At 43.2% G+C, this 12,017-nt stretch overlaps 1 protein-coding gene across 1 annotated transcript; it reads right to left on the bottom strand.

Annotated features, from left to right (window-relative positions):
- Positions 1-9,913: 9,913 nt before the first annotated feature.
- On the bottom strand, positions 9,914-11,345 carry LOC123181558 (chitinase 8). The gene is made up of 3 exons (XM_044593854.1): positions 10,951-11,345; positions 10,713-10,824; positions 9,914-10,416 (listed from the first exon to the last, which is right to left on the bottom strand). The coding sequence occupies exons 1-3, from the start codon at positions 11,234-11,236 to the stop codon at positions 10,044-10,046; spliced, it is 771 nt and encodes a 256-aa protein (XP_044449789.1). The 5' UTR covers positions 11,237-11,345; the 3' UTR covers positions 9,914-10,043.
- Positions 11,346-12,017: the final 672 nt, after the last annotated feature.

Here is a 12,017-nt window from a genome sequence, read left to right as displayed (position 1 = left end):
TTATTTGCTGTTCTTAGTTGTTTTCTATCTTTAGTTATGGGTAGGAAACGCAAAATACCAAAAAAAATAGTTGTACTTACTGAACCAATGGTTGAAGAACCACTCAAAATCTATCACACTCCTGAAGCTTATTACTTGGATAATCTTCGATCCCTATGTGCTCGTGCTGAAACCCCAACTAGCTTAGTTGAGGGCAAATCTTTAGATGAGCATGCTTGTTATGTGTGACACCGCATATCTAAAAAGGGGAAACTTTTACTAGATCAAATTCATCGTTTGCAATGCTATGCCTGGAATTTATGTGAAATATATGATGTTACTTGTTGTTCTGAAAACCCTAAGAAACACCTTCCCTACCAATGTGAGTTTATTGATAATGTAATCGTATCTTCGTATGCTAAGGGTGTTTATAATTACTATAATGTTCAACAAATTGAAGAATTTGTTGCTTTTAAGGGTGCTTATGAAATTGCTTCTTTAATTGAAATGTATGATGCTACTGTTTACAAATCGGAAAATCTTGCCATACTTGAATATTGTTATGATAATTATGCTTCTAATGCCTATGTTAAACCATATATTGAGTACTCCTATGTTGTCCAAGAAGAGGCTAATATTTTGTAGGAGTCTATGGAAGAAGGAATTGATGAAACTGTGAGCTCATTGGATGAAAAAGATGATGAGGAGAGCGAAGAAGAAAAGGAGGAAGAGCGGATTAGCTACCCGTGCCCACCTTCTAATGAGAGTAACTCTTCAACTCATACATTGTTTAATTTCCCTTCGTGCTTACCGAAGGATGATTGTTATGATCCCGTTGATTCTCTTGAAATATCCCTTTTTGATGATGCTTGCTATGCTTGTGGCCAAGATGCCAATATGAATTATACTTATGGAGATGAACTTGCTATAGTTCCTTATATTAAACATGAAATTGTTGCTATTGCGCCCACGCATGATAGTCCTATTATCTTTTTGAATTCTCCAAACTACACTATATCGGAGAAGTTTGCCTTTATTAAGGATTATATTGATGGGTTGCCTTTTACTATTACACATGATGATTTTGATAGACATAATATGCATGTGCTTGATGCTCCTACTTGCAATTATTATGAGAGAGGAACTATATCTCCACCTCTCTATGTTTCCCACATGACAAAATTGTAAGAAATTGTTTATACTATGCATTGGCCTTTACTAGGTGTGCATGAATTGTTCTTTTATGACATGCCGATGCATAGGAAGAGAGTTAGACTTCGTCTTTGCTTGATATACGTTGCTTTGTGCTCACTACTAAATGCCAAATCATTGCTAATTAAAATTGGCTTTGATATACCTTGGGATCCGGGTGGATTCACTACTTGAGCACTATATGCCTAGCTTAATGGCTTTAAAGAAAGCGCTGCCAGGGAGACAACCCGAAAGTTTTGGAGAGTCATTTATTTCTGCTGAGTGCTTTTATATAGTTTAAAAACAAAAAAATAAAGAGGGGAACCCAAAACTTTTCAAAAAGAAAAGTGAAAGTGAGATAGACGAGCATTGTGAAAGTGGGGGACGTCCTTGAACTTTGTTCATGCCCATGGAAACTTTGTGAATCTTAATTACAGAAACTTTTCAACAAAAATAATTATCCCCTTGTACAATTCCATTGTATTATAAAATAATGCGCCAAGGTTTGCCTTTAGGATGTTTACAATGCTTGTTGGTTTGTACGGTGCAGGACAGAAACTTTGGCTGTAGTGCGCGATTTTTAATTTTTTACTGGAACGCCAAACGGTTCTGAAACTTTTTGCACTGTCTTTCTATACAAATTTTTTATTTTTCCTAATTTTGGCAGAATTTTTAAAGTATCAGAAGTATGGTGAATGTTCAGATTATTACAGACTGTTCTGTTTTAAACAGATTCTGTTTTTGATGCATAGTTTGCTTGTTTTGATGAAACTATCAATTTATATCAGTGGATTAAGCCATGGAAAAGTTATATTACAGTAGCTACAATGCAAAAATAAAATATGAATTGGTTTTCAACAGTACTTAGAGTAGTGATTTGCTTTATTATACTAACGGATCTTACCGAGTTTTCTGTTGAAGTTTTGTGTGGATGAAGTGTTCGATGATCGAGAAGGTCTCGATGTGAGAAGAAGGAAGAGAGGCAAGAGCTCAAGCTTGGGGATGCTCAAGGCATCCCAAGTAAATATTCAACGTCTAAGCTTGGGTATGCCCCAGAAGGCATCCCCTCTTTCTTCAACAAGTATCGGTATGTTTTCGGATTCGTTTTGTTCATGCGATATGTGCAAATCTTGGAGCATCTTTTGCATTTAGTTTTCACTTCTCTTTTATGCATCATGCTGGTATGAGATAGTCCTTGGTTGATTTATAGAATGCTCATTGCACTTCACTTAAATCTTTTGAGTATGGCTTTATAGAATGCTTCATGTGCTTCACTCATATCATTTGAAGTTTGGATTGCCTGTTTCTCTTTACATAGAAAACCGCCATTTGTAGAATGCTCTTTTGCTTCACTTATATTTGTTAGAGCGTGGGCATATCTTTTGTAGAAAGAACTAAACTCTCTTGCTTCACTTATATCTATTTAGAGAGTTGACAGGAATTGGTCATTCACATGGTTAGTCATAAAATCCTACATAAAACTTGTAGATCACTGAATATGATATGTTTGATTCCTTGCAATAGTTTTGCGATATAAAGATGGTGATATTAGAGTCATGCTAGTGGGTAGTTGTGGATTGTAGAAATACTTGTGTTGAAGTTTGTGATTCCTGTAGCATGCACGTATGGTGAACCGTTATGTAATGAACTCGGAGCATGATTTATTAATTGATTGTCTTCCTTATGAGTGGCGGTCGGGGATGAGTGATGGTCTTTTCCTACCAATCTATCCCCCTAGGAGCATGCACGTAGTACTTTGTTTTGATGACTAATAGATTTTTGCAATAAGTATGTGAGTTCTTTATGACTAATGTTGAGTCCATGGATTATACGCACTCTCACCCTTCCATCATTGCTAGCCTCTTCAGTACCGTGCATTGCCCTTTCTCACCTCGAGAGTTGGTGCAAACTTCGCCGGTGCATCCAAACCCTGTGATACGATACGCTCTATCACACATAAGCCTCCTTATATCTTCCTCAAAACAGCCACCATACCTACCTATTATGGCATTTCCATAGCCATTCCGAGATATATTGCCATGCAATTTCCATCATCATCATATACATGACTTGAGCATTCATTGTCATATTGCTTTGCATGATCGTAAGACAGCTAGCATGATGTTTTCATGGCTTGTCCGTTTTTTGATATCTTTGCTATGCTAGATCATTGCACATCATGGTACACTGCCAGAGGCATTCATATAGAGTCATATCCTTGTTCTAGTATCGAGTTGTAATGTTGAGTTGTAAGTAAATAAAAGTGTGATGATCATCATTATTAGAGCATTTCCACAGTGAGGAAAGGATGATGGAGACTATGATTCCCCCATAAGTCGGGATGAGACTCCGGACTTTACAAAAAATAAAAGAGGCCAAAGAAGCCCAAATAAAAAAAAGAGGCCAAAGAAGCCCACCAAAAAATAAAAAAAAAAAAAGAAAAAAATCAGAGAAAAAGAGAGAAGGGGCAATGCTACTATCCTTTTACCACACTTGTGCTTCAGAGTAGCACCATGTTCTTCATATAGAGAGTCTCTTGAGTTATCACTTTCATATGCTAGTGGGAATTTTCATTATAGAACTTGGCTTGTATATTCCGATGATGGGCTTCCTCAAATGCCCGAGGTCTTCATGAGCAAGCAAGTTGGATGCACACCCACTTAGTTTCCAGTTTGAGCTTTCATACACTTATAGCTCTAGTGCATCTGTTGCATGGCAATCCCTACTCCTCACATTGACATCAATTGATGGGCATCTCCATAGCCCGTTGATTAGCCGCGTCGATGTGAGACTTTCTCCTTTTTGTCTTCTCCACACAACCTCCACCATCATATTCTATTCCACCTATAGTGCTATGTCCATGGCTCACGCTCATGTATTGCGTGAAAGTTGAAAAGGTTTGAGAACGTCAAAAGTATGAGACAATTGCTTGGCTTGTCATCCGGGTTGTGCATGATGTGAATATTTTGTGTCGTGAAGATGGAGCATAGCCAGACCATATGTTTTTGTAGGGATAACTTTCTTTGGCCATGTTATTTTTAAAAGACATGATTGCTTTATTAGTAGGCTTGAAGTATTATTGTTTTTATATCAAATGATAGACTATTGCTTTGAATCACTCGTGTCTTAATATTCATGCCATGATTTGATACATGATCGAGATTATGCTAGGTAGCATTCCACATCAAAAATTATCTTTTTTCTCATTTACCTACTCGAGGACGAGCAGGAATTAAGCTTGAGGATGCTGATACGTCTCCGTCGTATCTATAATTTTTGATTGTTCCATGCCAATATTATACAACTTTCATATACTTTTTGGCAACTTTTTATACTATTTTTGGGACTAACATATTGATCCAGTGCCCAGTGCCAGCTCCTGTTTGTTGCATGTTTTATGTTTCGCTGAAACCCCATATCAAACGGAATCCACACGGGATTAAAACGGACGGAGAATATTTGGAGAATATGGGAGGAAGAATCAACGCGAGACGGTGCCCGAGGGGGGCACGCCTGCCCCCTTGTGGGCCCCTCGTATGGTGGTTGTTGCTCTTCTTTGGCCGCAAGAAAGCTAATTTTCGGAAAAAAATCTTGGCGAAGGTTTCAATCCAATCGGAGTTATGGATCTCCATATATATACGAAACGGTGAAAGGGCAAAACACGAGAACATAGAAACAGAGAGAGACAGATCCAATCTCGGAGGGGCTCTCGCCCCTCCCATGCCATGGAGGCCAAGGACCAGAGGGGAAACCATTCTCCCATCTAGGGAGGAGGTCAAGGAAGAAGAAGAAGGGGCCCCCCTCTCCCCTTCTCTTCTGGTGGCGCCGGAACGCTGCCGTGGCCACCATCATCATCACCGCGATCTTCACCAACACCTCCGCCATCTCCACCAACATCTCCATCACCTTTCCCCCTCTATCTACAGCGGTACACTCTCCCACAACCCGTTGTACCCTCTACTTGAACATGGTGATTTATGCTTCATATTATTATCCAATGTTGTGTTGCCATCCTATGATGTCTGAGTAGATTTTCGTTGTCCTATCGGTGGTTGATGAATTGCTATGATTGATTTAATTTGCTTGTGGTTATGTTGCTGTCCTTTGGTGCCCATCATATGAGCGCGTGCGTGGATCACACCATAGGGTTAGTTGTATGTTGATAGGACTATGTATTGGAGGGCAAGAGTGACAGAAGCTTCAACCTAGCATAGAAATTGATGCATACGGGATTGAAGGGGGACCAATATATCTTAATGCTATGGTTGGGTTTTACCTTAATGAATGTTAGTAGTTGCGGATGCTTGCTAATAGTTCCAATCATAAGTGCATAGAATTCCAAGTCAGGGATGACATGCTAGCAGTGGCCTCTCCCACATAAAACTTGCTATCGGTCTAGTAAAGTAGTCAATTGCTTAGGGACAATTTCGCAATTCCTACCACCACTTTTCCACACTTGCTATATTTACTTTATTGTGTCTTTATCTAAGCCCCAACTTTTTACTTACGCGCTCTTTATTATCTTGCAAACCTATCCAACAACACCTACAAAGTACTTCTAGTTTCATACTTGTTCTAGGTAAAGTGAACGTTAAGCATGCATAGATTTGTATCGGTGGTCGATAGAACTTGAGGGAATATTTGTTCTACCTTTAGCTCCTCGTTGGGTTCGACACTCTTACTTATCGAAAGAGGCTACAATTGATCCCCTATACTTGTGGGTTATCAAAGACAAAAATTGAAAATTAACTTTAACAAAAACTCTATACACAAAGACCAAGAATACTAAACTCCTCCCCGGCAACGGCGCCAGAAAAAAGGCTTTGTATCTCCTTTTGCCACTAGGAATTTCAACTGCTAAAGCATGTCATCACTTTGTTAGGCGAATGGTAAAAAATGGCACTCGACACCATTACTGTCAGCTCAAATCTCGGTTGCCATGTTATAATGACCAAAATACCTATAGACCAAAATATGAGCTCTCTCTATCTCACTACAATAAAGTGTGGGTCCCACTTGATCCCAACAGCGTTCTTACTTTCCCTAAAATTATCCGCTTCCATACTCCTGACAAGTGGGGTCCACACTCATCATTGTTTGATAGATAATATCTCCTTTTTATTGATTTGGTGTTGAAACAGAAAAGAGTATCCCACACCTATTTTCCCAGAGGTGACCCTGTGTTATCGAACCCATGAGAGGAAGATTCCCTTGAAGCATTGGTCTCTAGCAAGTTTTCATCAAAGTGTCAAATCCAACTTTTGACTGGATCAACAAGCAAATAGTGATTCAAACACTTATAATTAAAAGAGGTAAGGGTATGAGTTCTTATGCTTACAACCTTGTATTTGCGATGGGATCAAATATGATATTAGTTTCTGCGCTGGAAGTCACCCGTCGAGATGTGCTTGCTACGGATCGAAGTGGGGGATGTGTCCAAGTAACATCTTGACCGGCACGAGTCCTGCATCAAGAATCAGTTGTCCTACCGTAGCCCTATGCGTCGTGCGGGGTTACCTCGATAATTAAGATAATAAAATCAGACAAGAGCTTTGGGCGTTTAATGACTACACCTCATTTCTCCCCAAGGATATGATCCATGTTACCCTACTAAACCTTACTGTCACTGGTGTTTGGTATAACACATCACGTTCTCCTTGCTCCTAGCCTCACCAGTGCTCGACCTCCATCATCCTAGGTACCTGCAGGGATGAAGATCACGGACAAGACAAGAGACATCTTCACATAATAATTTTATTTCACACATACGGGATGTTATATCAAAGTTTTCCATTGACCCCCTCAACAAATACCTCGGGTAGCAAGGCTTATGTATCAACCCATACCTTACCGAACTACTCGCACATGGAGATCAGATCACAGTAAGAAAACATTAAAGAACACATCTTGAGATTGATTGATTGCAATTGTTTTACAATGGATGCCATGTGCGATGCATGATTACAAGTATAAATGGGATGGATGAGCACTATGGTGGTGGTGGAGATGTCTATGGAGATGGGACGGCTAGGGTTTGTGGATGAGGAGGATGATGAAGAGGTTCTGCCTTCTGTGCTCCTCTCTCTGTTCACATTTCGACAGGGTCCCTTCAACGAAAGTATGTGGGTTGGACGATCTGCCTCGGAATCCATGCCATACGGACGCTGGAACGCCGTCTTTTCTGCTATTTCCATGCAGACGTTTCCTGGTGATTTGTTACTTCTCCATTCTTCTTCCATTCCATTTTCACACATGATTTCTACCTTTTTTAGCCCATTTTCTATGGAAACACATCAAAGATAAGATTTGTGGAATCATTTGCATTCATTAGTCATTAGTATCAATATCAGAGTGAATAAATATCTCGGTTTAAACAAAGGTGAAATTAGTGTAAAAATATCATTCATTAATAAAGAGAGCTGACATGTGGGTATAGGGGTATTTTTGTCGGATAACATGGTCAACGAGTTTGACCTGACAATAACGATGTCTAAAGGCATTTTTGAGCAAACATCTAATGAAACGATGACATTTTTTAGATATCTAATGGCATATTTGAGCAAGCATCTCATGGATGATGGTATTTTTGAGCAGTTGTAAATTTTAATGCCAAAACTGAGTAGTGGGATACAACTAGTGGCATAAATCTATATCTACTATTAAAGGGAGGTGATATTTTTGGTTTCGTCCCGCTTCGTTTGGTCCCGTTTCAATTAATTTCATGTAGGCTACTTGGTTTCGTTACTTGCCATTCGTTTTGGCCCAATGAAGGAAGCCCACATGTCGATGCACTGTGGCCCAGGTCTAGAGAAGTGGCAAAAAAATAAAATTGCACATGTGAGGGTTCGATCTCATAACCTGCCAACCAGCCACGCACAATTTATCCAACTGACCCAGCTAGAGATATGAGAGGATTTTTTTTTCTCCCGTTGCAACGCACGGGCCTTTTTGCTATAATAATAAAAAGGGAAATGTTTGCAGCCGGCGCGCCGGCTCAAACTAGCGCCGGACGCACCCACGCGTCCGTGGAGCCCCGCACCGCTCTGCTCTTTTCTGGTCCTTATCTTCTTCCTCCATTCTAGAGTTTTTTGGCCACAATTCCCCACCACGCTACCCACCTCTTTCTCTCCTTCTTCCACCTTCCCTCTCCATCGGTGCTGCCCACCTCTCCCTCTCCTTCTTCCGCCTCCCTCGCCATCAACGTTCCCCACCTCTCCCCCTCCTTCCACCTTAAGCTGCCAGCACTCCCACAAGCGGGCGGAGCTGCGAGTACCGTCCAACGGTAACTGCTGCGAAGGTTCAACACCGGTGCTACGACGGGGTATCGACCGGTGTTGTGGACAGGAGAAGCCATTGGCGCTGTGGATAGGAGAGCCCACCGGTGGTTCGACTTCCACGACGCCCATTTGCTGGAAGAGGCTCATGGTGGTGCTGGAACTGGCTCATGGCCGTGCTGCATTGCTTGCGAGCCGAGCTAGGAACATGGCGATGCCGGAAGCGAAGGTACTTTTTATGCTAGACCAATTTTACATTTTTGCTACCATCGTTTTTTGGTTTTCTGGAACCAACACTAATTTTTGCTATCATCGGCGCTTTGGTTTTGCTAGTACCGACGCCAATATTTTGCAATTTGCTACAACAGGTGTTTTGATTTGCTGGAATCAGCTCCAATTTTTGCTACAACTGCCGCTTTCGCTTTTACTGGAAGAACGCCCAATTTTGCATTTTTGCTACAAATGGTGTTTTGATTTGCTGGAACCAGTTCCAATTTTTGCTACAACTGCCGATTTCGCTTTTGCTGGAAGAACACCCATTTTTGCTACAAATGATGTTTTGATTTGCTGGAACCAGCTCCAATTTTTGCTACAACTGCCGCTTTTGCTTTTGCTGAAAGAACGCCCAATTTTGCATTTTTGCTACAAATGGTGTTTTGATTTGCTAGAACCAGCTTCAATTTTTGCTACCACCGGTGTCTCGATTTTTGCTAGAACATCCTTTCACAAAGGGTCCAGTTTTTGCATTTTTGCTTTCACTGTTTTTGGCTTTGGTAGAACCAACACAAAAATTTGCTACTACCGTTGTTGATTGCGAGTCATGGTTTTCTGCCGCTGAGAATTTTTGCTGGAACCATCATTTAATTATGCTAGAACCGACATTTTTTGTTGCTATAGATTATTTTTGCTGCACATGACGGGCAAGTTGACAACGGTGACGAACCGGAGATGAGGGAACGCCAGGGGGATGCTGCAAACCATGGTGACTGCGTGCTGGAACCTGTCCATGTTCGAGCTACAGGCTGCAGCCATGGTGAGCGGAGGCAGTCATGGCGAGTGGAGGCACGAGCGGCCGACGAGCACGTGTGGCGGGCGTGGTGGCACAGGTGGCAAGAAAGCATGGGAAGCCGACTACAAGCGCGGGTGGCCGGCGAGCGAGCAGGTGGCCGACAAGCATGCGAGATCCGGCGTGTGCGCACGACTGTCTTTTTCCTTTTTTTTCTCTTCATGCGGGTTTGATTTTTTAAGAGAAAGCAATCAGACAGTCACAAAAGGTTGTATCGGACGCTTGGCAGCCGACCGGCCCAAATTTAGGCCGGCGCGCCGGCGCCTAGCGCTCGTCTAATAAAAAACCCAAAAAGAGAATGTGTTAATACAAGTAGTTTTCCATCCTTTGTGTCATGTTTTTCTTTTCTTCGTGACGATCGAATTGTTTGAACATGCAACAACAGCTATCACACCAACTGGTCTGTTATATAATCTGATTCCATATATATGTTGAATCCTTTATTCCACGACGGCATATGTATTGCCATTTATTCGTAACGAGTGCATACACTGTGATGGCCGTGGGACCTGCATATATCAGACAAGCAACTTCTAGCTAGCGAAGTTCCTCTGTGTGTAGCAGTCGAGGTTGCCCCCGGTCGACGTGCCGAGCATGCTGCAGTAGCGCGTGTAGTAGCCGATGCGGTCGACGTTAGCGTCGTTCCGGCCCATGCCGCACTCGAGCCCGCCGTTGATGATATTGGTGATTACTCCGTATCCGGGCACCCGGCCGGCAGCGGTGTCAGCGGCCGTCGGTGTCCAGCGGCGTAGGGCGACGTTGTGGCTCGACGGCTTGTTGCCCTGCGCCGTCATCCAGAACCACATGGCCGTCCTGAAGGACACCACCGCGTCCGTGGACACTAGGTCCGGGTTGCTCACCAGGTCCTTCCCAATGGCTCTCCCGGCGAGATCGTAGTTGGACCGCCTGGTCAATCGCACAATGAATTATTTGTTCATCAGAACAATCTCTTCGGCAAAGCAACCCAACTGGGCTTTTCTTGTTATTTATAATTATTACACGCGAAAACGAAAGCTTACTTGGACCAGGTCGTGATTAGCGGCTAGCTAGAATGTCAACACTGCTGTACTTTTCAAGCAGATTTTTTTCTACAGATTATTTCAGTCTGTGATATCAGTGTTGACCAATATACTGTTTTTTTTTTCATGTGGATGATGTTTGAGAGATCGTCTTATAGGCCATAAACTTGGGATTTTGCTTACCCTGTCAATTGGATGGGTCCCCGTCCATAGTAGGGTGGAGACGTGGCCTTGCTTATCTCTTCCTTGAAGCAGTAGCCCCATTGGAACTGGTCGGCAGCGCCTCTCGTCCCTCCTACACGTTGGCACGGCATGCACAAGCACGTACACGATTAACCAAGGCAGCGATGTCCAAATCAAAAGTGCCACGAAATCCGTTAAAAACAGCAACCGAAATCAACAGTGGCTGACTGACTCGTACCGGTGGTCTCGTGCGAGGTCTGGCCGAAGAAGGCAGCGAGGTCGCGCTTGATGTCGTCGGCGCTGCCGGTGGTGCCGAAGCCCGGGAAGGTGTTGGCGGCGGCGATGAAGGCGTCGTACGTGTAGAACCCCCGGGCCGGGCACAGCGAGTTGTCGCGGTTGGGCAGCATGCTCGCGTACACCGACCGCGTGATGACCGAGCCCACGCCCTGCGCCGCGGCGCCGCCCACCGCCACGGCGAGCAGAAGCGCAGCGGCGCACACGGCGAGGGCAGCAAACCTCGCCATGCCAACTCACCTTCAGCAAATCAGCTCGTGTAATGCTCTCCTGTGTGGTATAGCGCAAGAGGAGAGCTTGCAGGACGCTTGTGTGATGAAGCTGCTTGGTTTGCAGCTGTACTTATAGCTGCTCAACTCGGGTGCAGCGCAGGGAATGCATAATTCACATTCCACGTTGCGCGCGCGATCTTTATTTGCGGGGAGAAAATCCGACGGGCCGGGTGATAGGACAACGGACGCATGTGGCGCATCATGACTATGGCTCACAGTCCGTCTCATCCATGCTAGTACATACGGAATTCCACGCGTCTGCACAAAAGGGTCCTTTTCCGGGAGTTGTCGATACGCGCGGGCTTCTTGGCACAGTGTGCAGTCACATGCATGCTGCAGGTAACGGCCGGCGGCCGCTGGCTGCTAAGCTTTTTCATATGGTTCTGGCCTGCACTTGCACAGCGCATGGACGGGAGGCTGAAAATAAGCTTCGACGTCGTCCTCGCCGGCTGGCTCGTGGAAATACGCTGCGTCCGCACCCAATGATCCAATCCAGAACGAACTCAAGCCATCAAATTTAAAATTATGTGCTATATTTTATGCATCTTATTAATAAATTTGCGTATTTCACCGGATATAATTCAAATTTGAACTTAGATTTAAAATTTTCCAAAAAAGTGAGAAATATCATAAATAAGGTAGTTATCATATACGGTGAGTATTTGGTTGTTATGAAACAAAACTTTGGTACTTTCAAATATGCATAGGGGAAAATTAAAACACACGGGCTTAATTTTCG

This window comes from Triticum aestivum, chromosome 1D (assembly GCF_018294505.1).
Source record: "Triticum aestivum cultivar Chinese Spring chromosome 1D, IWGSC CS RefSeq v2.1, whole genome shotgun sequence".
Taxonomy (NCBI): domain Eukaryota; kingdom Viridiplantae; phylum Streptophyta; class Magnoliopsida; order Poales; family Poaceae; genus Triticum; species Triticum aestivum.
This window is presented reverse-complemented; position numbering and strand designations above follow the sequence as displayed.